The sequence below is a fragment of the Dermochelys coriacea genome, chromosome 13 (genome assembly GCF_009764565.3).
Source record: "Dermochelys coriacea isolate rDerCor1 chromosome 13, rDerCor1.pri.v4, whole genome shotgun sequence".
Taxonomy (NCBI): Eukaryota; Metazoa; Chordata; order Testudines; family Dermochelyidae; genus Dermochelys; species Dermochelys coriacea.
The window spans coordinates 1,345,435-1,369,622 of record NC_050080.1 but is presented as its reverse complement, the minus strand read 5'-3'; the positions used below and the strand labels follow the sequence as shown (position 1 = coordinate 1,369,622).

Genomic DNA, 24,188 nt, shown 5'->3' with positions numbered 1-24,188 from the left:
AGGAGTGCAGAAATCCTGAGTGTACTGAACTCCCATCTACCTTCAGAAGCGCACTTTTCACAGTGCACAGCCAGGCAAGTTTTGAAAGACTCACCCAATGGGTTTGCAAAACGTGTGCCCACCCCAGCCCACAAAGCTCTATATTTGTGTGCACAAAGGACTGTGGCATATCACATGGCTTGAGAGACCCCTAGCCAGAATGAGCTACGGTGTGAATTCACAGGAGACCTAGGTGGTGCCTATATGAGACTTTTGGGAAATTGCACTACCTCCAATGGTAGGATAGGGCACCAACATTTCTACCTCTGGGACTGCTGGCCCTACTCACAGCTGGTCTAGATGATGTGGTAGTAACAGTGCTGGTGTTCTTGGCCCACTGTTGCAACTGTGATGGGAGATTTCTTTAAAAAAAAAAAAAAGTCTAGTGAAGAGAAGCTCCTGTAGGGATGGGGAGCAGTGGAGGGGATTCAGAGCCCTGTGTGTGTCATAGCTGGTGACAGGTGAGCACGCCATCCTTTGGCTGAAGCAGGTGGTGTCTTTACCTGGGGGACACTGGCATTGCAGATCTCTGCCATGATGTAACAGATGAGCTGTAGAACAAAGAGACCAGCATCTAGGCGACGGAGGTAGAATTCATCCTCCATGTCATCGTCTATTATTTCCCCCCGGCGCACCATATCCTGAAGGACGGCACAAGAAGGAGTTAGCAGGTGGATCAAGAGAGCGCCCTACCCCATATTGCTATGGTCCATGTAACAGAAGACTCAAAGTATCTGGCATTTTTGTAATCTCACTATAGAGGGTTTATCTGCTTTTCCATATATTCATAGCTTTCCACCACTAGGAAATGGAGTCTCTGACAGAGCTCCTAGGATCTGATCCCTCTGCTTTCCCACTCCCCAAACTCTTGACCTCAGCCGTTGTGTCCACCATCCTCCTCCAAGCCAAGAATCTCTGACATTTCCCCATAAAACAGACTGTGCAAAACTAGGAAAAAGTGGAAGGTGGGTTCTTTAAACAAAAATCGTCCCAATTCCACTTCATAGGATTTCGCACTTGCAAAAATTTGCCAATACTCTTTCACTGAATATACTTTATGCATCAAAAACGGCAAGTTCTCATTTACTTCTCTTACAAAATTATACTTCTCTTGAAAATTAATTTAATTTCACTCAATTCCTTTCACTTCTGAGCAAACTTTGTCTCTAAAATGTGCTCACCTGAAAATGAGCACTTTTTTCTTTTTCAGTAACAAGTTTATAAGAATTTCAAAGTCAGGCTGATTTCTGATTCCACAACAAAATAGGGAAAAAATCAATTGCAACTGTTTCCAGTTTTGATGTGAAAAATGTGCATAATTCTTTCACAAAGTCACTTTTTAGTGAAGGGCTGCTACTAATCCTCAACATTTCAAAGACCTATCTATTGGAGCTCCACGTCCTTATGGCCACATGAACAAGACAGAACCAAACCTAGAGGTCCTACACAGTATGCAGATTCACCACCACCAAACTGCTGGCTATTCCAGCTTCATTTACTGGGAACATTCATACAGCAGATCATCAGCTGGTAGAAACAATCGTAGCTCCACTGGCTTTCGTGACAGCTGCACCTGCTGAAGTTCTGTCAGATAGTCCTGGGGTAGGACAATGACCTACGGGGGGTTGATGCAGAACAGCACAGTAAGAAATGCTATCCAAACCACTCATTTCAGCATGATCAGGTCCTGTTCAGGACAGGAAGAGTGCCTGGCATAAGAGAAATATGGGGTTGGTTTGTTTGGTTTTTTTTGAAGGGGACGGAGGAGGATTCTTTGGGAACCTCTTTCATCCCCTTTTACTCCTCCCACTCTGAAAGGTTTTACAGCACGGTGATTTCCTGTCCTATAAGGAGGACCAGATAGAGCTTCCTCTCAAAGCCAGTCAGTGCCCCCTTCAGTCAATGGGGGTTACAGAGAGCAACTTGGGCACCACTTCTTCCTCTCTTCCCCAAGGCCTCGCATCTGGACCTGTAAGCAGACCTCTGCTCCCGGCCTCTGTGGGCCCAGAGCGTGTGTGCTGTGCAGACAATAGATTGCCAGACCCAGGCAATAGCAATGTGTAGGGGAAGCTGCCAAAGGAAGCTCTCTCACTTTTCCTACACACAGGGTACGGATGTTAAAAGGAGGCAGCTGCCAGCATCTCGCCCATCTCCATGGAAAGTCATCACAATGCGTATACAGAACATTTTCTCCAAAGCGCTGCCAAAGGATAACCCAGCAATAAACTCACACAGTCCCTGCCTGGGGAAGGCCCACCAAACCCACCCCCATAGGTAGGTACCCTCCATTTTCAGAGAGACCAGCTGTAACTCATGTCACGTGTGACCTTTCACAATCTTCACAGTAGAGGGTTTTTTTAGAAAATAAAGGAAGCAGCTTGTCAGGCCCTGCTAGCTCTCTGCAGCTCACTTGATTTATTATGCAGTGGTCTGGCAGGTGGGCACAAACCAGCAGAGCAATATTTCCTCATTAGAGCCGTCACCAGCGAGTACACTCTACCTGCAATGCTCAGCAAGGAGAACGTCCTGCGTGTGTGTGTGTGTGCTGCAGACAAAGATGCACACAAGGTCACAAGTGCCACAAGCTGATTTCGGCTACCAACTTTTTCTGGCTTTCTGAGCCTACCTCTGCAATTCAATTATAGGCAGAGTCCCCTAGTCAACAAGAGGAGAATTAACCCTTCGCACCTCTGCAACAGACTCTCACATTACAAACTCCTGAGCATAACGTCTGCTGGAAACGTGCTGAGATAGGACACAGACAGTGCTCAGGAGGTGTCCCTCAGCAGATGCCTCATGCATAGCCCCTCTCTAACATATCTATCGGGAAGCAGAGTGTGTGTCCTGGTGAGATATTTAACACTAGGCCAGCATCAGTGAATCAAGTTACCAGGGCCACATAAAATCCTGTAATGGGGCGGGGAGGGGCTAAGCTATCCATCTCACTCCTTCCCACTGCCCAAAATACTAAGGGAATCCTAAGGTGTCTGTCCACAGGTTAAGTCCCTACCCTGCACTTAAGAGTCCTCCTCCAGGACCTCCTCTGCCCTAGCTCCTTTGTTGTCTCTGGGCCCAAAGACAGACTCCCTCCATCTTCACTTCCCAGCTGGAGCTAACTGTGCCCACCTGTCAGACTGGCAGAGGCCAGGTATATACTAACCGATATTACCAACATCTCTGTCAGTTAGGAGTGTGGTTTAAAAAAATATCACTCCTGACGGAGATCTTTGTGCTAGACACAGTTATAATGGTAGCAATCGCTTATTTTGTTCAGGGAACAGGTATAAGCTACACCAGCAACAGAGCTCTTGCCAGGATAAGCTGTGTCTCCAGGAGCAGGGTTTGCCATTAGAGCTCTGCTGGCAAACCCTTGCTAGCATAGACAAGAGCTTAATATTTACCCTGCATCTTAACACAGGGTTTCAGCATCTTAATCTAGTGTGACTCGAAACCCAGCCCTGCTTTTCTATGCAGGGTCCTTCAGTCTATTACCCTCTTAGTCTTCCTCTTCAAATAGTCAAGGGCTCTTCTCAGTGACTGCTCTACACGCCTTAGACACAGAACTAGGACAACTCAACTAATGCCTCCAAAACGGGGAAGGACGACAAATCTCCTGACTTGGCCATATGTGGGATGAAATAAGTTAGTCCTCTCTGACGGATTCAGTGTGAGAGACTCAGAACAGGCTTTAACGTTGACTGGGTTATTGGCAACATAGGGATGCCCAAGGGGCAGAAAATCATGGACTCTAGCAGCCCCAGGTAACTTTAATACACTCCAGCTCCCTGAAGAATGGACACAGACACGGCTGTGCGGAGTTCAAAAGCAGGATGTTGCTGCCTGTGGAAAGGCTTCTGAATGTTATGCAAGCACTGAGTTCCCTCCCACTCGAGTTCAGGAGGTTGGCACTAGGACAGGCTTCCTGGCATCTTGCAAACACTTTCTGGAGAATTCGACGGATGCCACCAGGCCTCTCAGGCTGAGAACTCATGATGCATGGTAGCACTGCAGAGTGGGATGTTAAAGCTCTATCTGCTGCATGCAAGTGGTCACTCACTGGCAACCCCACAAAGGAAAAACAACTATCCTCGAGCCCAACTAAAACAAGCTTGATCGGGAGATGGGCAGCAAGACCGACTCGTGCAGTGACAAGCCCATGCAGTACGAGGAGCTCTGCGGCAGCCCCAGCAGAGGACAGAGAACTTTCCAGATTTAATGCTATGCTCCTATGGCAGCCTTTATTCCCGAGTTCAAGGAAGAATCCCCAAACTGTACTGGGGCAAACACTTCTTCCTGTTTCCCCTCTACACTTGCCCACCACCCCACTGGCACAAAGGGCCCCAACAGCAAAACCAAAGTGGGTGCGCCTGTTTGAGGTGGGGGGGAGGGAGGAGTGGCAGTTATAGTGGGTTACAGACTGTGCTAGGGGCCTGGCCACCCCAAAGTACAGCTCTTCAGGAACTCATTGTGCCACAGGACACAGGGTCTTTGTGGGTGGGGAGAGCTTGTGGCTACACCACCATGCAGCTTGCCCAGACATTTTCCCCTGTATGGCAAGGGATGCTACAGCTCCAGGTTTACTGCACCCCTGTGGCTGGAGAGCAACTGTTGCCATTCAAATGCCTGGGATCATAGAATATCAGGGTTGGAAGGGACCAAAGGAGATTCGAGTCCAAGCCCCTGCTCAAAGCAGGAGATGCTCAGGGGGGACTCCTGACAGCCTGCTCAGAGCTCCTATGAAATGTCCCAGGATGCCAACTGGCCACCTGAAGCATACATAGTCTGTTAGGGACGTGCTGGCCCTTGAAACGCTCTCCAAGTTCCATTCACAGCAGCTCCTCCATCACCCCTGCTGCCTAGTGCCCTCGACAGCTGTAGCTCACGAAAGCTTATGCTCTAATAAATTTGTTAGTCTCTAAGGTGCCACAAGTACTCCTTTTCTTTTTTAGATACAACAGGCTCTGCAGCACAGACAATGATGCAAAATTGCTGTGTACCAGTAAATTAAGCAGATACAACTCATGAGACACATCACAAGGAGATATGTACAGTACTAAGGTGCCATTTTTTACAGTATTTTTTAACCACAGCCACCTTTAAATGTTAATCTGTTTCGCAGTACAACACCAAATAGCCACCTTTCCACTTTGTCTTTCTCTGAGTTGTCGAGTTGCTATCCTCCAAATGAGACTCAGATGCCATTTCTAATCTGCCACCAATATTCACTGAGATGCCCCTTGCTGATGGGAGAAGACATCAAGAAGATGGGCTCCTGTGAAACTAGAATGAGCTCCTCTCACACTAATGAGAGAGAACTGACAGGCCTAGCATGTCACGTGAAGACTCAAAATCTAAAGAAGATGACGGATCTGCCACTACAATGTAGAGAGATCACATTTCTCTGCACAGCGTGGTAAAGTGGACTTTAGAGATGCTCCACACCCTTCTCCTCACATATATGTCAGTTCATCTCTCTCATCCGAGGAGAGCCAGGACGGACGCTGCAGAGCAGTGTGGGAGAGAACCAGTTCAGACTGTCAGGAATGCCATCACACCATTCTGAAGGTCCGTCTACACTTAAACCACTACAATGCCTCAGTGTAGACACTAACCGCACCAACAGGAGGGGTTCTCCTGTCAGCACAGCTAACTCACCCTCCCAAGAGGCGGTAGCTAGGACGAAGGAAGAATTCTTCCACTGGCCTAGCACTGTCCACACCAGGGGGTGGGGTAGGTGAGGCTCAGTACAGTACATCTTTCAGGGGTGTTTATTTTTCACGCCCGAGAGATGTAACAATGCCGAGGTAAGCTCCCAGTGTAAACCAGACCTGAGTCAGCCCTGACCAGCCTAAGAAAAGTCTAGAGCTAAAAGCCAGAACATTATACATCACTTCAGGCACGGACATGAAAACCGCTGTTAGGCCTTGGATCCTGCATCCGATGAAGTGAGCTGTAGCTCACGAAAGCTTATGCTCTAATAAATTTGTTAGTCTCTAAGGTGCCACAAGTACTCCTTTTCTTTTTGCACTAATGTAGGCAACTCATCCCCTCGTTCCCTTCACCCTGCTGTGTTGGGCAGGTTCACATGGGGAGAGGCAAAAGGCAAGGAAGAAGGATATCTGCCACACTCCTGAGGTGATTTCATGACTGAGGTACTTGGCATGTCCTGCGAGTCAGGTATCCACCATCAACTCACTCACCATTAAATGCCTGATCCAACCTGTGGGATGGAGAGCGGAGTACATGCGTGTAGGATTGGCAGGAGGAGCTAGCAGAGAACTGGGGTGTAAATCAGTCACCAAGAGGATCAGGAATGACCAGGACCAAGTGTAAAGATTTGCAATTTGCTCTCAAATCACAGCAGCCCAATTGCACAGTGAACTGGAACAATGTCCAAAGCAGAAGGAGAGCGGGGAAGACAGATAATACTACAAAACACCAAATACTACAAAACACCACTGGCATTCCATCCCTACATCCCAGTAGGACCTAGCTATGCTGCTGTAACCCACATATACTAGAGGAGTCCTGTAAGCCCTGTCTAAACTGAGATTTAAAGGTGAAAGGTTAAGCTAATGCACATGTTCTAAAGCCAAGTGTAGTCAACGCAGTGTGTTCTTTAACACATACTAAGGCGGCCAAGTGAAAGCCTAGACTTCCCCTATGGTGCCTCATCCCCACTAGAGTTTGAGAATGTGTTAGCTAACACATCTTTTATCTTGGGTTGGACACTTCACAGAATGAAGTGGTTTCAAAAGATTGCAAAGAAACAGTGTTAAGGGCCCTGGTAAATTCACTCACAGTCCAAAAGTTGCTGGAGGCCCATTCAGTGTTACCAAAGAAGAGTGACTTGTTCCATGCAGCCTGTGTTCTTGAACAATATGCCAAAGATGCATTGAGACTGTATTTTATGCATCCTGTCATCTCAGTGAAAACAGACACACTGATCTCCCAGCTGCTCTCACACACTTATTTGCCATCATGTTCCATGAAATGCAGGATTGGGACTAAAAGAAAAGGAGTACTTGTGGCACCTTAGAGACTAACAAATTTATTAGAGCATAAGCTTTCATGAGCTACAGCTCACTTCGTTGGGACTGACTCCTGGATGGGGTCATAGCTCCTACTGCTGGCAAAAGGGAAGGTCTACATCTAGGTCATGTCAAGGTGACAGCTGAGTTCTCAAAACTGCATACAGAAAGCAACTGCACTGTCTTTTGTGAAGTTTTCATTTCTGCCTACATGCCAAGACGTGCTTGTGCATCTGTAAATGAGCGATCAATCTGCAATAGCTGAAAAGCTTACTGTTTGCTAAAATGCCTAGCATCTCTATGCAATCAGTAAACATAAGTCTTCAACTACAGTAAGCTTTGGGAGCTAGAAATGGGAAGTGTGATGGGGCATTCAAAATGACTTGACTCAGCAATCCCAGTAGGGGAGCTTATAAAGCTCACTTTAACCTCTTGGCTTGCTCCTGAAGAAGCTCACAATACAGACAGCAAAAGACCAAACAACTATGTAAATGTAGCCAGATTCTGCAATCTGCATGCCCTCCAGTGAACATAGTTACACTGCTTACACTTTACATTAACCCCCCTCATTATCTCTGGTCCTCAATTCAATTCAATGCAATTCAAACTGAACTCATATGCCAGACTAATACAAATCCCCATTTAAGGTATCAAAATCTGTGGACACTGCCTCAGCTTTAGTTCAGTCCATCCTGTCCTTACAAGGGTGGAATGACTTAACTGTAGCACAATTAGCATGTAATTTGTAAGTCATTATAGTGCAAAGTATCTGGTGAGAACATTTTATTGAATAAACCTGCTGAGCAAAATTTTCTGTGGAACTAAAAAAAATTAAACCATCTCTTGCCTTTTTCTTCCCCTTTCAAAGCTCGCTGTGGTTACTGTTGCCTATAATTATATCTCCTTCTAGATTGAGCTAAGAGCCCAAGGGGTTCTGCACCTTTTCCTACAGAAGAGATTAAAGCGCTGGAGAGAGGACAAGATACTTCCCTAAAAGCCAAGGCTTCGATATTTTCTAGGCTTTATTAGCTAGAGACTCAGCCGAAAAGCACTAAGACGAACTGGTGTTGGAAAAGGAAGTTTGCGTGGACTCTACTCCCTGGCTTCACGTGGCTGTTAGGGTGAATGCTGCTAACTCATCCCTTGATCACTTTCAACCCTGCAGAAAATGCATAGCTCCGCCATACTGATATGAAGCCAAGTCTCACACTGGGCCAAATTCTGCTCCACTAAGTCAGCCTCTCAAGCTCCCTGCATAATGTGGCTTTCATCCATCTACGGAAGGAGTAGATCAAAGTCTCATTTACCCCAGCCCAGACAGTAGTGAATCTGTTGGGGGACCTGGACCTGTAGATCCAGATTCCCTGGGGACAGGGCCCTTCACTGCAGGAGATTAACCAGGAGCACGAGTGAAGCCCTGCCTAGGAAGTTACCTAGAAGGCAAAGCCCACGAGGGCTAAGCCTTTCTAAGTATGGAATCCTAGCAAAACCTTAGGGCAGCTCCCCTCATGCCCATCACCTCGGTGAAGGTCTCAGGCACTATGTTGACCCTGAGTGGCAGAGCAAGTACTGAAGGGCCAAGCACCAATGTCAGATGATTGATGTACAATAGGTACATGCAGGTAGGTGTCCTGTGGGTATCAGTGTTAGGGGAGGTTTCAGAGTAGCAGCCGTGTTAGTCTGTATTCGCAAAAAGAAAAGGAGTACTTGTGGCACCTTAGAGACTAACAAATTTATTTGAGCATAAGCTTTCGTGAGCTACAGCTCACTTCATCGGATGCATTCGGTGGAAAACACAGTGGGGAGTGTTAGGGGAGCCTCTGCTCTCTTTGCCTACTTCTACAACAATAAACTCCCCGAGACACTTCAGAGCCAAATGGGGCTTACAAAACAAAGCAAGCAAACACCTCCAAGCCTTTCCCAGTTCCCACTTCTGCAGATTTTAGTGTCCAATGTTCTTGTTTTTTTCTAGACATCCAGAGAGGAAGACAACTTATTTCTGGGAACCAGAAGGAGAGCAGAAACTTATTCCATAACCCCTGTGAATAACCACTAATGCGCACTGTGCCTGGGGTAACAGACTCACCTGCCTCTCTGGAAAGTGGGAGGAACACAAGAGGGCCATGAACTCAGAAACTGTCTGATGGGGGCATTTGGTGGCAGAACCATCTTGAAATGACCAGCTAAAGGAAGATGCATCTCTAACCTCTGTCTACTGTCCCTCAGCACCTGGTCCAGAAGGGGAGGCAACTTTACACACAACTGGAAGTTTCCCATAGAGGGGTGGAGTCATAGTGCCCTTCTTGGGTTACTGCACAGCATGCCATAGTTTTTGCCAAAAACTACAGCCACCTTGAGCTGTCTTGTGAAGGAAAATGCTGGACAGGACTTTCTGGTAGGGGCTGCTGAGCTTCTGCTACTCAGTTATGACCTTGGCAGCACAGAGAATGCACAGATTTAATATTACAGTATCATCTACAGATCCCAGCCAGGATTGGAACCCACTGTGTTGGGACCTAAAGGACATACTTATTAATGTAACAGATTCCATACAGCGTAAGGCCAAAAGGGACCATTTGATCATTTAGTCTGCATAATACAGGACAGTCAGTTTCACCCGGACACCCCTATGCTGAGCCCAATGATTTCAGTTAGACTAACGCATTGCAATCCTCAAGAGACTAAACTTATGTCCACAGGCAGAGAACACGAGGGACCGAGGTGCTACCAAGGCCTGAGGTCCCTACAATGGTAGGAAATTGTTTAGGTGAGATGCCCACAGGAACCTAACAGGCAAACCACATTCACTGCTGCCAAGGAACCCAGTGTCCCAGTCAGCGTGACCAGGGCAGGAGGGGAGAAGATTCCTTTACCACCTCAAATCTGGTGACCAGTTTGACCTTAAGCAGGTGAGAAAGACTCACAAGCCAGGCATCAAATAAAGGATTCTCTGTAGACCTCAGAGAACTGGTCCACGCTGGCCTAGGCCCCATCTCCAACTTTGGCCAATCTTTGATGCTTCAGAAGAAAGTGAAAAAAACCCCAGAATGCATTAAGGCAATTGTGCATATGGGGGTGGATTCCGTCCTGACCCTGCAGTCTGAGATTTGGTTACAGTCATGGTCTTAATGCAGAGTTGCGAGGCTTATGAGCATGTTCAGGACAATGCAGGCATCCTGTTCTCCCCGTGGCCCACGAAGGACAGGGATAAACAGGAGGATTCAGAGAGTCTGAGAATCCCAGGCCGAAGGGACCACCATGACCATCCAGCCTGACCCCCTGCACACATACGCCATAAAACTTTTCCTAGAAGCTTACAGTACAAAACGTTGGAAAGATCTCTCATCTCAGGAACCTGGCCGCTGCCCAGAGGCGCTTACAATACAGCTTTCAGACCAATTATTTTAGCATTAATGTGAGTGCTGCAGTTAGGACACCTCATATGCCTCCACATGCTTCCACTGGGACCTGTCTCTACAAGGGAAAGAGGAAATTGGAGCTTCTGAGAGCATGCAGAGGGTGCTAAAAATCTGTTAGGTACTTAGACCATCAGAATGGCCAGACTGGGTCAGACCAAAGGCCCATCTAGCCCAGTGTCCTGTCTGTCGACAGTGGCCAGTGCCAGGTGCCCCAGAGAGAATGAACAGAACAGGGAATCACCAAGTGAACCATCCCCCTTCTACGGCCCCCATTACCACAGGATCTGAGCAAGTCACAATCTTTAATGGATTGAGCTTCACAGCACCCCTGGGAGGCAAGACAGAGCTATTCTCCCCATTATACAGAGGAGAACAGAGGCCCAGAGAGACTGAACCACTTGCCCGGGGGACACACGATGTGTGTGGCAGAGCAGAAATTGGACCCTGGTCTCCCTGAGCCCAGACTAGTACGCTAACCACTGGACCATCCCTCATCTGATCATCTTTTGGCTCTGCTGCTGCCTGCCAGCCTTGAAGAGGTGCAAACTGGTGCCCCCTGGAGGCAGAACACAGCCCTATTGCACAGGGATGATCTGCAGCATAACTTAATACCCATAAACGGCCTTGCCATGCTCAGATGGAAGGTGCTGCAGAAGGTCGAAGGACATGGGGGACGTTTCTGCTCTCTCCCAAACATCCCTAGAGCTAGGGGAGGCAGGGTAAGAAGGAACTATTTATTCTAGCCATTCCAAACTACGGGGAGCTGGCATGGGGGAGTGGCGAGAACACTGCAGGGAGGATGCAGTCTTTTGCTAGTGGAGGATCTGAGCTGTAAGGGAGACCCCTTTTCCCATGCCCCTAACACAGGTAAGTCAAGCAGCAAAGAGAGTTGGACATAGCACAAGTGGAACAGATCTGTCACAAATGTGCTGAGCTGGGTGAATGCACAGGACTTCCTAATGCCACTCATCTCTACATAGGAGAGGCCCAGACCTGGAACAGCAGGGAGTGGTGCAAACCTCAAAGGTGAAATATTTGTACCTTTGGCAGGGTCAATTCAGCCCCTCATTGTTACCATGTACATGAAGCGAGTCCTGTGCAGTTTAGCTACAGGTGCTGGCTGCTCTCCAAGGACGCTGAGGAACCCCGGTACTTTCTGTAAGGGAAAGGCCCCCATCCAAGTATCCTGGGCCCCACGTTCCCCTCTCCCTTCATACCATGTGCTGATTGGCTGCTGCCCTCCAACTGAGGGCAAAAGGGATTCTGCAGGTGTAATATTCATGAAATGCTTTGAGATCCTTTTGGATGAAAGATACTCTATAAATAGCTAACAGAGCCAGTGGGGGGAGGGAGGAGGAAGAGGGCTCTAAGCAGCAGCTGCCCACACTCTGCTAGGCACCAGACAGTACCCTTAGCTCACTGAGCTCTGAAACCCACCCACCAACACTGAAATGTACAGAATCAATCATTTCTTGCTGCGTTTGAAAAGGAGCAATGGGAAGGGCGGGGAAGGAATGGAAAACGCTGTTTTGCTGCAAGCCACTGTTCATTTGTGAAGCTGCAGCTGTCCATATGGAGCTTGAACGCTGGCAGCAGATGTGATTCAATTAATCACTCACCCCTGTGCCTTTTTGAGCAGCCATGAAGCTGCTGAGCTCGAATGCCCTCAGAATGTTTGCCAGTGCCCAGTGAACTGGCCTCAGCATTGAGGAGACAGATGTTTGTCAGAGACTGGTGGGGGGTTTGCAACCTGTGTCATGCAGAGCCAGCTCATGTGCTGGGGAGAGCCACAGCCATGATTACTCTCCGTCAGTGCTAATCAGTTTCACACCCTCTTCAGTGCTGATACTGATAATCTTGTGGGAAGCGGGCCAAACTCACTAACAGCTCTGCAAGCTGCTTCCTGACTCCAACAGCTCATCCTCTCTTTCAGAAAAGTCTGTTTCAGCTTCAATTCCAAGAAAATACTACATGGTACCAAAGCTCATGTCATTCAGAACAACCCACTGTAGGTATTTAGAGCAAACATTCATCTTTGGCTACAACCCCATCTAATCTGGATAGAAGCTCCCTCGCAGCTGATCAAGACTCTAAAGAGGCGGGAAGGAGGCCTTGAATATTACCATGTCATTGTCACACTGCATTTCACTTACTCCCCCCCCATCTGCCAGCCCCAGTAGCATTTCAGACTAGTAAAAGTGAATGCAAAGAGAATGTACGCACACACACAAATAAATAAATAAATCAATCCAAATATGTTAATTCAAAATCCTTTACACCTAGACCCTGCGCATGGTGGAAGCACAGCCAAGCTAGTTACACTTGTGTTGAGATGCAGCGCTTGCTACCAGGTCCTGCTATCACAGCTTCCCTCGCCAGTGAGGACAAGAATTTTCACCAGAGAGCTCTGCGAGACAGCTGTGCTGCAGAGTAGCCAACTCAGCCCAGCAGGCTGTAGCACGATTTTACAATATGGTTCTAACCTTGTTTCTCAGACAAAAATACCGTGCCTCCCCCCCACAAAGTAGTCGTGCTGGAGCGTTGCTAGCAGTAGCCGTGTGAGCACCGTGAGGATGCCTGTCTGGAGAAGGCTAATGAAGCAGGACAGAGAAATGCTGCGTTACAGAGCTGGAAGCGAATGAAAAGCAATGGTGGAGCCATAGTTGAGCAGGGAAAGGTGGCTGCCATTTGAACGGTGTGGCGACAGGCAGACAGAAGTTACAGGGGAGGAAGGGAGGCCAGGTACATTTTAGAGACAGGGTTAATCTAAAGCAGATATGGAACTTTTAAAAATATGGTAGAAACAAAAGAAAGTGACTCCAGGGCAGAGCTTTTGGTCAATGAAGACCCCCTCCCAAACACAGCACGCTGTGGAGAGGCGGCAGAAAAAACCATGGTGAGAGAGGTCTCGAAGCAGAAGTCTCAGCACAGAAACGAAGGCTCAGTGCACAGCATTGGCTTGGCTGAGCCAGGAATTTGTTGCTATGTTAGTCCCAGAAACAACATGCCTTCTCCCAGCAGGCAGAACGCGCTGCGCTCTCGTTCATTACCTGCACAGTACAAGCCCTTGGAATTACAGAGCTAGAGTCTGTGTGAGTGACACAAAGTAGCCCACAAGGCACAAGCACAGGTGCCTGTCCTTTGAGTGGTGAATTGTGTTGCCAGAGCTCGGGGAGTCACTGTGATCTGGCTGGAATTCACCAATTTGGCTGCTGAGCATCTATAGACAGGAACATCTGTTGCTTCCAGAGAGATTCAGGTCTTTCTTGCCCAACAGCAGCATGCCAGTCAACTCCTGTGTATAACCTTTCCCAAAGGATACCCGCCCTGCCAGAAGAAACTCCTCTGCAGGCAAGCAGGCTTTGAGCTGTTTGCAAGGGTGGGTAGAAGGCAGCCAAGTCAAAAACGTTCCATGTGCAGGATGTTAAAAAAATACCTCCACGGCTGAGGGCTCAGAGTGGGAGGAAGAGGAGGAGTTAAAGACATGGGCTGGCAGCACAAGGAAGAGATACATACATGCTTTTCTCCTTCTATCTTCTTGTCAGCCACCTGCATTGCATCCAAGTATTTAAAATGCAGTTCCATCAGCCTATCAACCTGTGAAGACAGGAGAGACACAGACCTACATGAGAGAAAGGCCCACTCCACTCAGTATTCAGCCCTTCCTACTCCACTTTTCATCCTCCCAGAAATCTCCCAAAGCAGCTTACAGCTCTGCCACTCCCAGGAGAGACATGGGAACGAGTGAGAACGGGAAGGGGCCAATGCTGGACAGGTGAGTGCTTTGGACTGAAATGCCAGTGATCTCTACACCTTATCACAATGTGATCCAATCAGCTCCCACTAGAAGGTGGGCAACCAGACCATGAGCTCAACCCACTCCTCTAATCTGTCGTCCTCCAATTTTCCCAGCTCCCTAAATTCAGCTGCATAGACAGCAGGTATAATAGTCCAGGGAAGGCTAAGCCTTCCCTGGCTCACCCGCGGAGTGCCAGGTTGTGGGTTTTTCTTATAATTATGAGCTATGCAGGTTCCAGGGCAGCTGAGGAGATGGTATCTGCTATTCATCTTCCCGAGTTCATCAGTAATCTCTCTGGACTCGAGAGAGATTACTGATGAACGCTGGGAAGCTGAGTAGCAGATACCAGCTGCTCAGCCACCCTGGCACCTGCATGGCACATATAAAAAGCTCAGCATTCTTCCGCTGGACAGCTAGGTCGTCTTGGGAAGGGAGACATGCCGCCTTTCCCATTCTCCAGGTGGCTCAGGCCAGCCCGGGGCTCAGGTGTGCTGGCTGGTGTGGCTGAAGCTGTTTGGGCTGGCACGGCTGGGGCTGGCCCAGGGCTCCTCTGACAGTGGAGGGGAGTGGGAGGGCTTGGGGTTCTGGGCAGCCCGAGGCTTCTCTGGCCACAGGAGGGTGAGGGTGGAGGCCTCGTGCGGAAGGCTGGGAGCTAGCCTCCCCATGTGTGGCAGTCTGTCCAGCCAGGCTGCGACCACTCAGACCGCTGTTACACATTAGAGGCTAAGGCCGCCCTCTCTCCGTTGTACTGGATTAAGCAATTAGACAAGGCCTTTCAATATGAGAGAACCAGTTATGGGGACAGCATGTTAACAGCATGTTGAGGGTTTATGTCTGTGTTCTGCACAGAGGGACCAAGATAATCTGTAAGGGTGTGGTGGGCTGTGCAATGAGGCAGTACAGGGAATTCTCAGATGCTTGGTGGATGGCTCTTGCTCACATGCTCAGGCTCACACCGATTGCCATTTTCAGAGTCAGAAAGAATCCTCCTCCAGATTAGACTGACAAGGACCATGGTTGTATTGGGCGTAGGTCACTGGCTGGGATCAGCTGGGTATGTCTTGCTGGGCCTTGGGCATTCGTGCACTTTCCTATTCTCCCCCAGGGCACACATCAGTTTAGTCTCCTGAGGCCTGGCACACTTTAGTCTAATCCAGGTTGCTGGGATCAATACAGGGGGAACTGGGTGGGTTTTAGTGGCTGTGGAGTGCAGGAAGTCAGAACAGATGATCTGATGTTCCCTTCTGGCCTTAAATTTGACTGAATTTACAATTCCCATTAGAAGAACTGGTTTGCAAAAGCTGCTTCTTTGCAGATGGTTACCCTGGCTACCCATCAGCTGGTGGTACTTCGGGGACAATTCCATGACCAAATGCCACTCCTGCTAAGAAGGATGAAGCAGTCCATGGAAGAGGCGAGGGATACAAATGCAGAACCTGAGAGCACTAGCCTACGTATTGGCCACCCGCTAGCACAAGTAACTAGCATATTCCCAAGTCTCACTGCTACTGGTAGGGGGTTTCCCCCTGACCCCCGGAGATACACCAACTTAGACCCATTTTTCAGGCTGGCCCACGGCCACTGAAATGCCAGCACCATGGCAGTTCTAACCATCTTACCCTGCCCTGTGCTCCAACAGTGGCAGCACAGCTGGACATCCAGAGCACTAACCTTCTCACTGTCATTCTCCGTGAACTTATTCAGCAGCCGTGTTCTCTGCTGCCCTCTCAGATTCCGCAGCAGGGAGGCCAGGATGGAACAGACGTGCTCTGGTGAAGAGAGAGTTGCACACAGGTCAGGAATATCAGGTAATTTCCTCTGGGACAAGGTGTAAAAGAGGCACACCTTCAGTTCCAGCTGCAGCGGTTTCCTGTCCATCACATGGGTGATCTGGGGTGTGGTTATAAAAGATGGGGAAGCTGTTGCAAGAATGGGCCTTAGGTGTCTCGTCTTCTCCCAGCTAGCTGAAAGCTGGAAAGACCTCTAGGTTTTTATCAAATTTTTGTGTTACTTTGAACCTATTTTGGAATCTTCTTGCTGTTAATTGCAGTTCTGAAAAAAAGGGATGTTATAAAATAAAGTCCAAACCCAGTTCAGTTTAAGTCCCCTGGGTAAAGTATCTCTCAGTGGTTTTCACTCTCCTTTTGGCACTTCCTATCCTAGCTAAGGGGATGGCTTTGCTGCTTCTTTCACGGCTAACAGCCATACTGGACCCAAACCAGGCTCCATTCAGAAGCTGGCACTGTCAGCTGAGTGACCCTTACGTTACCAAGCAGGGAGCAGTTGTTAGAACAGAATAGCTCAGAAGAGAAGCAGGCCAGAATACAGCTCCTGCAGAGATTTAATTGGCATTAGCTAGAGCAAAACCTTCAAACAAACCTCTTATTTACAGAAAATCCTGTGTATGGAATATAAATTCAGCACAACACACAAGGAAATAATGAACAAATAAATCTGGTCTACAGCCTTCTAGATTCTACTTAGGGGTCAAAATTTTCACAGCCCAACCCTGGAACAGAATAAAATATTAACTGGGCAACACCACAAGAGGCAACCCAAGTTCATGTTCAACCCCACTAAATTTCAGAGTCTGAAGGGCAACTGAACTAAGTGCCTCAAATTTGCACTGATTCTTTTCTTGTGTGTGGCAGGTCACAGCTTCAAGGTGTTCTCTTTATGAATAGCCATGCAGATGTCCAACAAGATGCTATTCTCCAAAGCCACAGGAAGAACAGGGTTTTCAGTGACGGAGGAGAGCAGAGCAAGTATCACATAATTTCTTTCATTCTTTACAAATTTCCTTCAGAAGCTCTTTCCTGTCAAATGTTACAAAAGAATCTCCTCCCCAGATCCTTGCTAACAAGACATGGCAGCAGTCTCACTCCCAGGACCTGATTCTGCAAAGCACTGGGCACCTTCCATGGGAATTCAGGTCACTCAGCATCTCACAGGAAGGGAAAGCTCTGTTCTAGGCCTCTTTGCTTCTAGGCTGTGTTGTGGCTCCCTAATGCTGGTTTTCAAGGCTTCCCAGGAGCTAAATTAAGTAGAAAAGACAGACTCCCTGCTGGCCCCGGTGCCCTTAGAAGGAACACACATACGCAGCCCCAACCTCGCTTGAGGCAGAATCTGGTCTCACAGACGGTCTGGTTTTCAGCCGGACCTTAATTGGGCTTCCCTCTTTGTGCCTACAGTTTACTTCCTGTGGGTGTTTAACTACTCAGTATGTACCTGCCTGAAAGACAGGTTGTGCTTGCATATGTGCAGAGGGCTGGACTAGATGATCTGATGAGATAACTGTCTCTGTGGATGAGGGGAAAGCAGTGGACGTGTTGATCCTTGACTTTAGCAAAGCTTTTGACACGGTCTCCCACTGTATTCTTGCCAGTCAGTTAGTATGGGCTGGATGAATGGACGATAAGGTGGATAGAAAGCTGGCTAGATTGTCGGGCTCAACGGGTAGTGATCAATGGCTCCATGTCTAGTTGGCAGCCGGGATCAAGTGGAGTGCCCCAAGGGTCAGTCCTCAGGCCGGTTTTGTTCAATATCTTCATAAATGATCTGAAGGATGGTGTGGATTGCACCCTCAGCAAGTTTTCAGATGACACTAAACTGGGAGGAGAGGTAGATACGTTGGAGGGTAGGGATAGGATACAGAGGGCCCTAGACAAATCAGAGGATTGGGCCAAAAGAAATCTGATGAGGTTCAACAAGGACAAGTGCAGAGTCCTGCACTTAGGATGGAAGAATCCCATGCACCGCTACAGACTAGGGACCACATGGCTCGGCAGCAGTTCTGCAGAAAAGGACCTAGGGATTACAGTGGATGAGAAGCTGGATATGAGTCAACAGTGCGCCATTGTTGCCAAGACGACCAATGGCATTTTGGGCTGTATAAGTAGGGGCATTGCCAGCAAATCGAGGGATGTGATCGTTCCCCTCTATTCGACATTGGTGAGGCTTCATCTGGAGTACTGTGTCCAGTTTTGGGCCCCACACTACAAGAAGGATGTGGAAAAATTGGAAAATGTCCAGCAGAGGGAAACAAAAATGATCAGGGGACTGGAACACATGACTTGAGGAGAGGCTGAGGAAACTGGGATTGTTTAGTCTGCGGAAGAAAAGAATGGGGGGGGGGGATTTGATAGCTGCTTTCAACTACCTGTAAGAGGGTTCCAAAGAGAATGGATCTAGACTGTTCTCAGTGGTAGCAGATGACAGAACAAGGAGTAATGGTCTCAAGTTGCAATGGGGGAGGTTCAGGCTGGATATTAGGAAAAACTTATTCACTAGGAGGGTGGTGAAGCACTGGAATGCGTTACCTGGGGAGGTGGTGGAATCTCCTGCCTTAAAAGTTTTTAAGGTCAGGCTTGACAAAGCCCTGGCTGGGATGATTTAGTTGGGGGGTTGGTTCTGCTTTGAGCAGGGGGTTGGACTAGATGACCTCCTGAGGTCCCTTCCAACCCTGATATTCTATGATCTCTAGAGGTCCCTTCCAGTCCTACAATTCTGTGATAGAACCTGTGTTTTTAAATGTATTCCAAACTAAATGTGAATTAAACATCTCCATTGCTTTCTAGCCAAGTTCTCCAATTGTAACACTTTCCTCGACTCCTCTGTCTTGCCCATCCTTCATTTCGCCCATTAACACATTGACAATGGCAGACTGCTGTGCTGACAGAGCCTGGATCCACATATATTTTGGGGCATAAAGGTGGGTGGAAGAGGAGACAGATTCATGGGAGGCTGTGAAAACAATAGCAGTGGGGTACACACTGCATCGATTTACATGCCCTGCATCACCCTGCTAAAGGCATGATCATTGCAGAGGGTGCAAATCATTTGCAGAGTTTGTGCCAATGTCAGATATGGGGCAGTGCACTGCAGGGCAACATTTAAATAAGGGCAGATAAAACCAAGCACAAAGCCGCAGAGCAAATGACAGCCTTCACCTGCTCTCCCTCACTGAATCATTTGTTATCGCTTCCTGCTTTCCAGTATGCATTAAGTACAGACTTCAGGTTTCACACATTTCAATGTATTCTAAACTAGAACTTCTCAATGATGTCTTTGCTTTAATCCTGCTGATTAAGACGGATGAGAAATAGTGGCCATAAAAAATCTCCTCCATTGCCTCACTGACGGGAGAGTGGTGTCAAGGTTTGTTATTTTCACAGAAGAAAATGCAATATACAGAGAAGAGGGATCATCTTCTCATTGCCATCAAACCAGATTAACATGCATTTCCACAATTCTGCCTAGCCTGCAGCCAAGAGAAGCCTCGCTCAATTGCGCTGGTGTACAAAGAACAAACGACAATTATCTGTTTGCATGGCACTTTCAAATAAACTGACAGCTCATCTTTTCATTAAAAGGCCGCAGTCACCTAAGCAATCAGTGTGCCATGCCCCAATTTGGCGTCTGCCCCTTTGCACCATAGGTTATCTGCGTGCCACATAAGGGCAACAAAACAATCACAAAAAACTAGATACACACAGTTTCATTTGCTACTAATAAATGTAGCTTCCTCAGGAACAGATTTCTGCCGGAGGTGGTGTCAGTTTTTCACGCACCAAGGAGATGTGGAGAGCTGCTGGCAGGAAGAGCAGAGGAGATAACAGGTTTATCTGGTGGCCGGCACCGTTCAGCTGCTCTGTCATTTCGACAGGATAAAATGGAGGTGAAGGATGGCCATGGATAAATCAGTGCAGCCTGTGTGAATGCAGGCTCACTGCAGAGGAGCCTTCAGGATAGCAGGAGGCAACTACACCACACACACTATATCAAATGAGTTGTTCATGTAAAAAAAGGATTACAAAAAACCCCAAATGCTATTGAGCCCATATTTCCTTAAAATGAGGATGACGACGTTCAAAAAAGTTGTAAATGTCCTAGCAGCTTGTTCTTCTGGCTTGGAAGAAAGCCAGCGTTCCCAGGGTGCCAGAGTTCACCTGCTGTGTGTCTAAGAGGGGAGGGCTGCCAGTGCAGTAAGAAGTTGCTCCACTCCCTGTTGTACTGGAGCTGCCTGATCTTTTCTAATATGAGGACCCCTCGCCCCCTACTCCTGCTCCCATGTACCAGTCTCACTCTCTCCTGTGCATCACCTCCCTCTTTAGGATTTGTAGTCAGTAATTGAACACCAAGCCAATTTCTTCAGGAATACAGACAAGGTGGATTTGTCACTGATACGCCCTAGGGTCTGTCTACCTAGCTTCACAGATGTATAGGCCAGAAGGGACTAGTATGATCCTTTGTCCAACCTCCTCCATAGCCCAGGCTATAGGACTTCACCCAGTGATTTCTGCATCAGGCCCATTATTTCTGGATGAGCTAGAGTACTTCTTTTAGAGACACATCCAGTCTGGATTTAAAGACTGTAAATAACAGATTCCACCACATCCCTTCATAGCTGGTCAATGGTTAGTTCCCCTCACTGTTAAAAATGTGATTTCCAGTTTGAATGTTTCTACATTCAACTTCCAGTAGCTGGATCTTGTTGCTTTTGTCTGCTAAATTTAAGAGCCCTCTGTTATCAGCCCTCTCTAATGTGGTGTACTTACACACAAGGACCAGGTCATCTGTTACCCTTCTCGTTGATAAGCTAAATAAGCTAATCTCTTCAAGTCATAAGGGAGGTTTTCCAGACTTCCCATCAATTCTTGCAGTTCTTCTCTGAGCTTTCCTTTTTTTAAAGTAGGGACACAGTATTCCAATAGTAGTGTAACCAACGTCATATGCAACTGAATGTCACCCCCCCTTTTCCTCCTCAATATTCCTCCGCTTAAAAAAAAAAAAATCTACATTTTAGCCACAGCACCTCCCTGCAAGCTCACATTCAGTTGGTTATGTCTGACAATCCATCAGACCTTTTCAGTCACTGAATTTATGGAGAACAGCAAGGACACTGAGTCATCTTAAGAATGCTTCAGTGTTTATTCTTTGGCTACACCACCTATCCTGTCCACTTTCTATAGTTTACTCTACAGACACATGGATGTGAAGTCCTATTTTATGATACAATGCATGAACAAAAACTATGAGCCCAACCATACAAACACTTACTAGTGGGTGTAGTGCTTACTACTGGGAGCAGTCTCATTGACATTAATGGGCCTATTTTTAATAGTGAACATTATGCCAGTACTGGCAGGATCTGGCCTTCTCTATTTAATCTCTCTTCCCAAATGATGGTACAATTATTCTCCAAGTCTAAAATATTTTTGAGCCAAAAGGAGGAATCTTCACTTGCTTGGCCTGTTTCCGATGAAAATGTTCTAATGTGCCCTACTGCCCAGTTAATACCAGTACCTATGGGTAGCACTGGAACACAGCTAATTGAACTGCCACAGACCATTCCTGGCTTATTTTAATCCAAACTTGACATGAAGCTTGGCTGAATCCATTACTTAATTAAATCAAGATGCCTGCAGGAACAATGAGCAGTACTAGCCCAAACACATCTACGTTTCTGGGTACCACAGGGTACATTCACAGCTTTCCAGGAACCTGCAGCACTATACGTCACACCCATTGACGTGTCTGTGTGTGAGAGAATTTTCTCACACTTGGTTCTTCCTTAAGAGATGACTAGAAACTGCTGCTGCTTTGAGTCCATCAATAGAGGACCCTGCAGCTGATCAGCTTTGTCCTCATCCTATATCTACAGGCCATATTTCACCACTCCCTTAGTCACATATGGCCCTCAGACTACACCCAAGGCAGCTCAATCAACTCCATGTATACTGATCCTGTTATCTGGAAGCTTTGCAAAGTCTGAATGGAAAATGTTGGCCCGGGGGAGGGAAACAAGAAGGTTAGAGACCAAAGCTGCCACCTACCCTGCCTGATGCTCCACCCAGAACAATCACCTTGCAAGACAGGCCTAGATGCTTCTCTTTTGAAAAAGTGTCAAACCCAGACCCACAAAAGACTCCCTTGTCTGCACCAAGGGAAAAAGGTGTGTTCTTACCATTACTAGCCAACCCACAATAAACAACAGGAGGTAAAATCGGAATGAAGATAAGGCCTGTTAGAAGGCTGAGGTAAATAGTAGGCTCATTTCTACTGTTTCCTTTGACCTGCCAACACATCAAAACTACCCACCTTTTTTCCTAGTGTGGATGTAACCGATTCCCAAGAGTCTGTAAAGACATGCATAAGTGCAAGGCAGAGCTGGTCACCAAAAGCTTCTGATTTGGACTCTCAGCCATACTCTATCCTAGCAGATAACGTTGACTTCTCCAGTGTACTGGGCAAGATGTGATTAAACAGTTAAAGTCCTAACCAATGCTCTGACTTGCCTTTGTTTCTGAGCAACACACAAGGCCCATTAGTCTTCCTTTGTTCCAGGTAGGTCACATATGGCACATGGTTCCCTACTGCACCAGAGATTCTTCTCGGTCCAATATCACTTTAGAACCTCACAGACCTCCCTACTCTTCCCTAGACAGATGGACATGGAAGATTTAGGACGTAAGCAGTTCTTAAAATACCTAATTAGATCGATCTGGACTTCAGTAGTGGTGTGTTGGAATACAGATTAATCTAGTCCAAGGCTGGCACTGGCATCTGCAGCAGCAGGAGGTCCTGTCAAACCAAGCCATAACAACATTACACTCTCTGCCTTTATTATTTCCCCCCCTTTTTAAATTTCATTAGAATGGACATCTGGCTAGCAGGGCAGGGAGCTGACAGACAGCCACGCACAGAAACAATCCAGTGGAATGCTGATGCAGATTAAACCAGCATCATACCAAAGACAGAGAGCTGTACGTTTTAAGGGTATCAAAGCACTGACAGCACCCACTTGGTGGAAGGGCGAGAAGAAAGGAAGGGGCAAGAGCCCTCTTGGCACTAATTCTGATGAACCAGTGGAACAGGTTTAAGAGAGGTTTAAATAGTTTAAAATCAAAATTAGAAAGATCTACAGGATATGCTCTATTCAGTCACCAGTTATTGGACTCAGCGCAAGAACCACTGGGTTGAATTCTAGGGTATATGTTATGCAGTCACAAGGAGTAAGACTAAATGACAATAATGGTCCCGTCTAGTCTTAACATTTATTCATTTATGTTAATACTTTGCACTTTTACAGAGGCCTCCAGCCACGATTCTGAAAATGGTACAAAGATGAATTACCCCTTGGAATCCCAGAATGGAGGAGGGCATCACTGCGATTTTACTGATGGGTAAAGTGAGGCCCAGAGAGCCAGCTGTCCAGGGCACATGAGAACCTGTAGCAAGACAGGATTAGAGCACCACACTAGGCAAAGTTCCCTTCACATGCTTAGCAATGTTATTTTCCAGAACAATCTCTTTATTACAAGAACCTTAAACAAAGTTTCATCTTTAAAACTAATTAAACCCTATTTTAAAACCCTAACATTAAAACTAAGACTCATTCACATAAGAGGATCCTGTTGTATTCTGAAAAATTGGTGGAAAAATAATAAATTGGTGCAATAAATTGTTTTAAACAGATTGATTTCTTTAGTAGGCATTCGCTTTGGCAGACCACCGTGTGAAAAATATTTTCTGCTGTCTCACAGATGATGTTCAGTTAGAAAAACTACCAGTAATCTTATCAAGTCAGTTTTCTATTGTATTTTACCCTTTTCATGCCCTGGGAATTTAGTCACATAGCAGATACTCATTTTAAAGGGTGTTGTTACATTTCAGTAATGTTACCATGGATCAAGAGAGCATTTTTAGTAGCAGAGCTATTCCTCTTAAGGAAAACTGAAAAGCTGCGTCACTCTAATTCGCTTCTTTTTATTATGGGACAGACTGGCAAAATGCCCAAACTGCAGATACTTTGTAAATAGGAAAGCGGGTGAACTTCTTCCAAAGTTAGAAAATAAATTGTTCTTAAATAAAATTGACATTTGGGGAAAGTGAAGGCAG

General features: G+C 47.1%; 1 protein-coding gene across 1 annotated transcript in view; it reads right to left on the bottom strand.

The window, feature by feature from the left end:
* Window positions 1–24,188, bottom strand: part of CTNNBL1 (catenin beta like 1) — a 101,269-nt gene that overhangs the window by 5,361 nt on the left and 71,720 nt on the right. The window contains exons 12-14 of the mRNA XM_038369424.2: window positions 15,960–16,057; window positions 14,006–14,086; window positions 543–680 (exon numbers count right to left, since the gene is read on the bottom strand). Coding sequence (XP_038225352.1) covers window positions 543–680; window positions 14,006–14,086; window positions 15,960–16,057 — 317 coding nt within the window. The remainder of the gene's footprint in view (window positions 1–542; window positions 681–14,005; window positions 14,087–15,959; window positions 16,058–24,188) is intronic.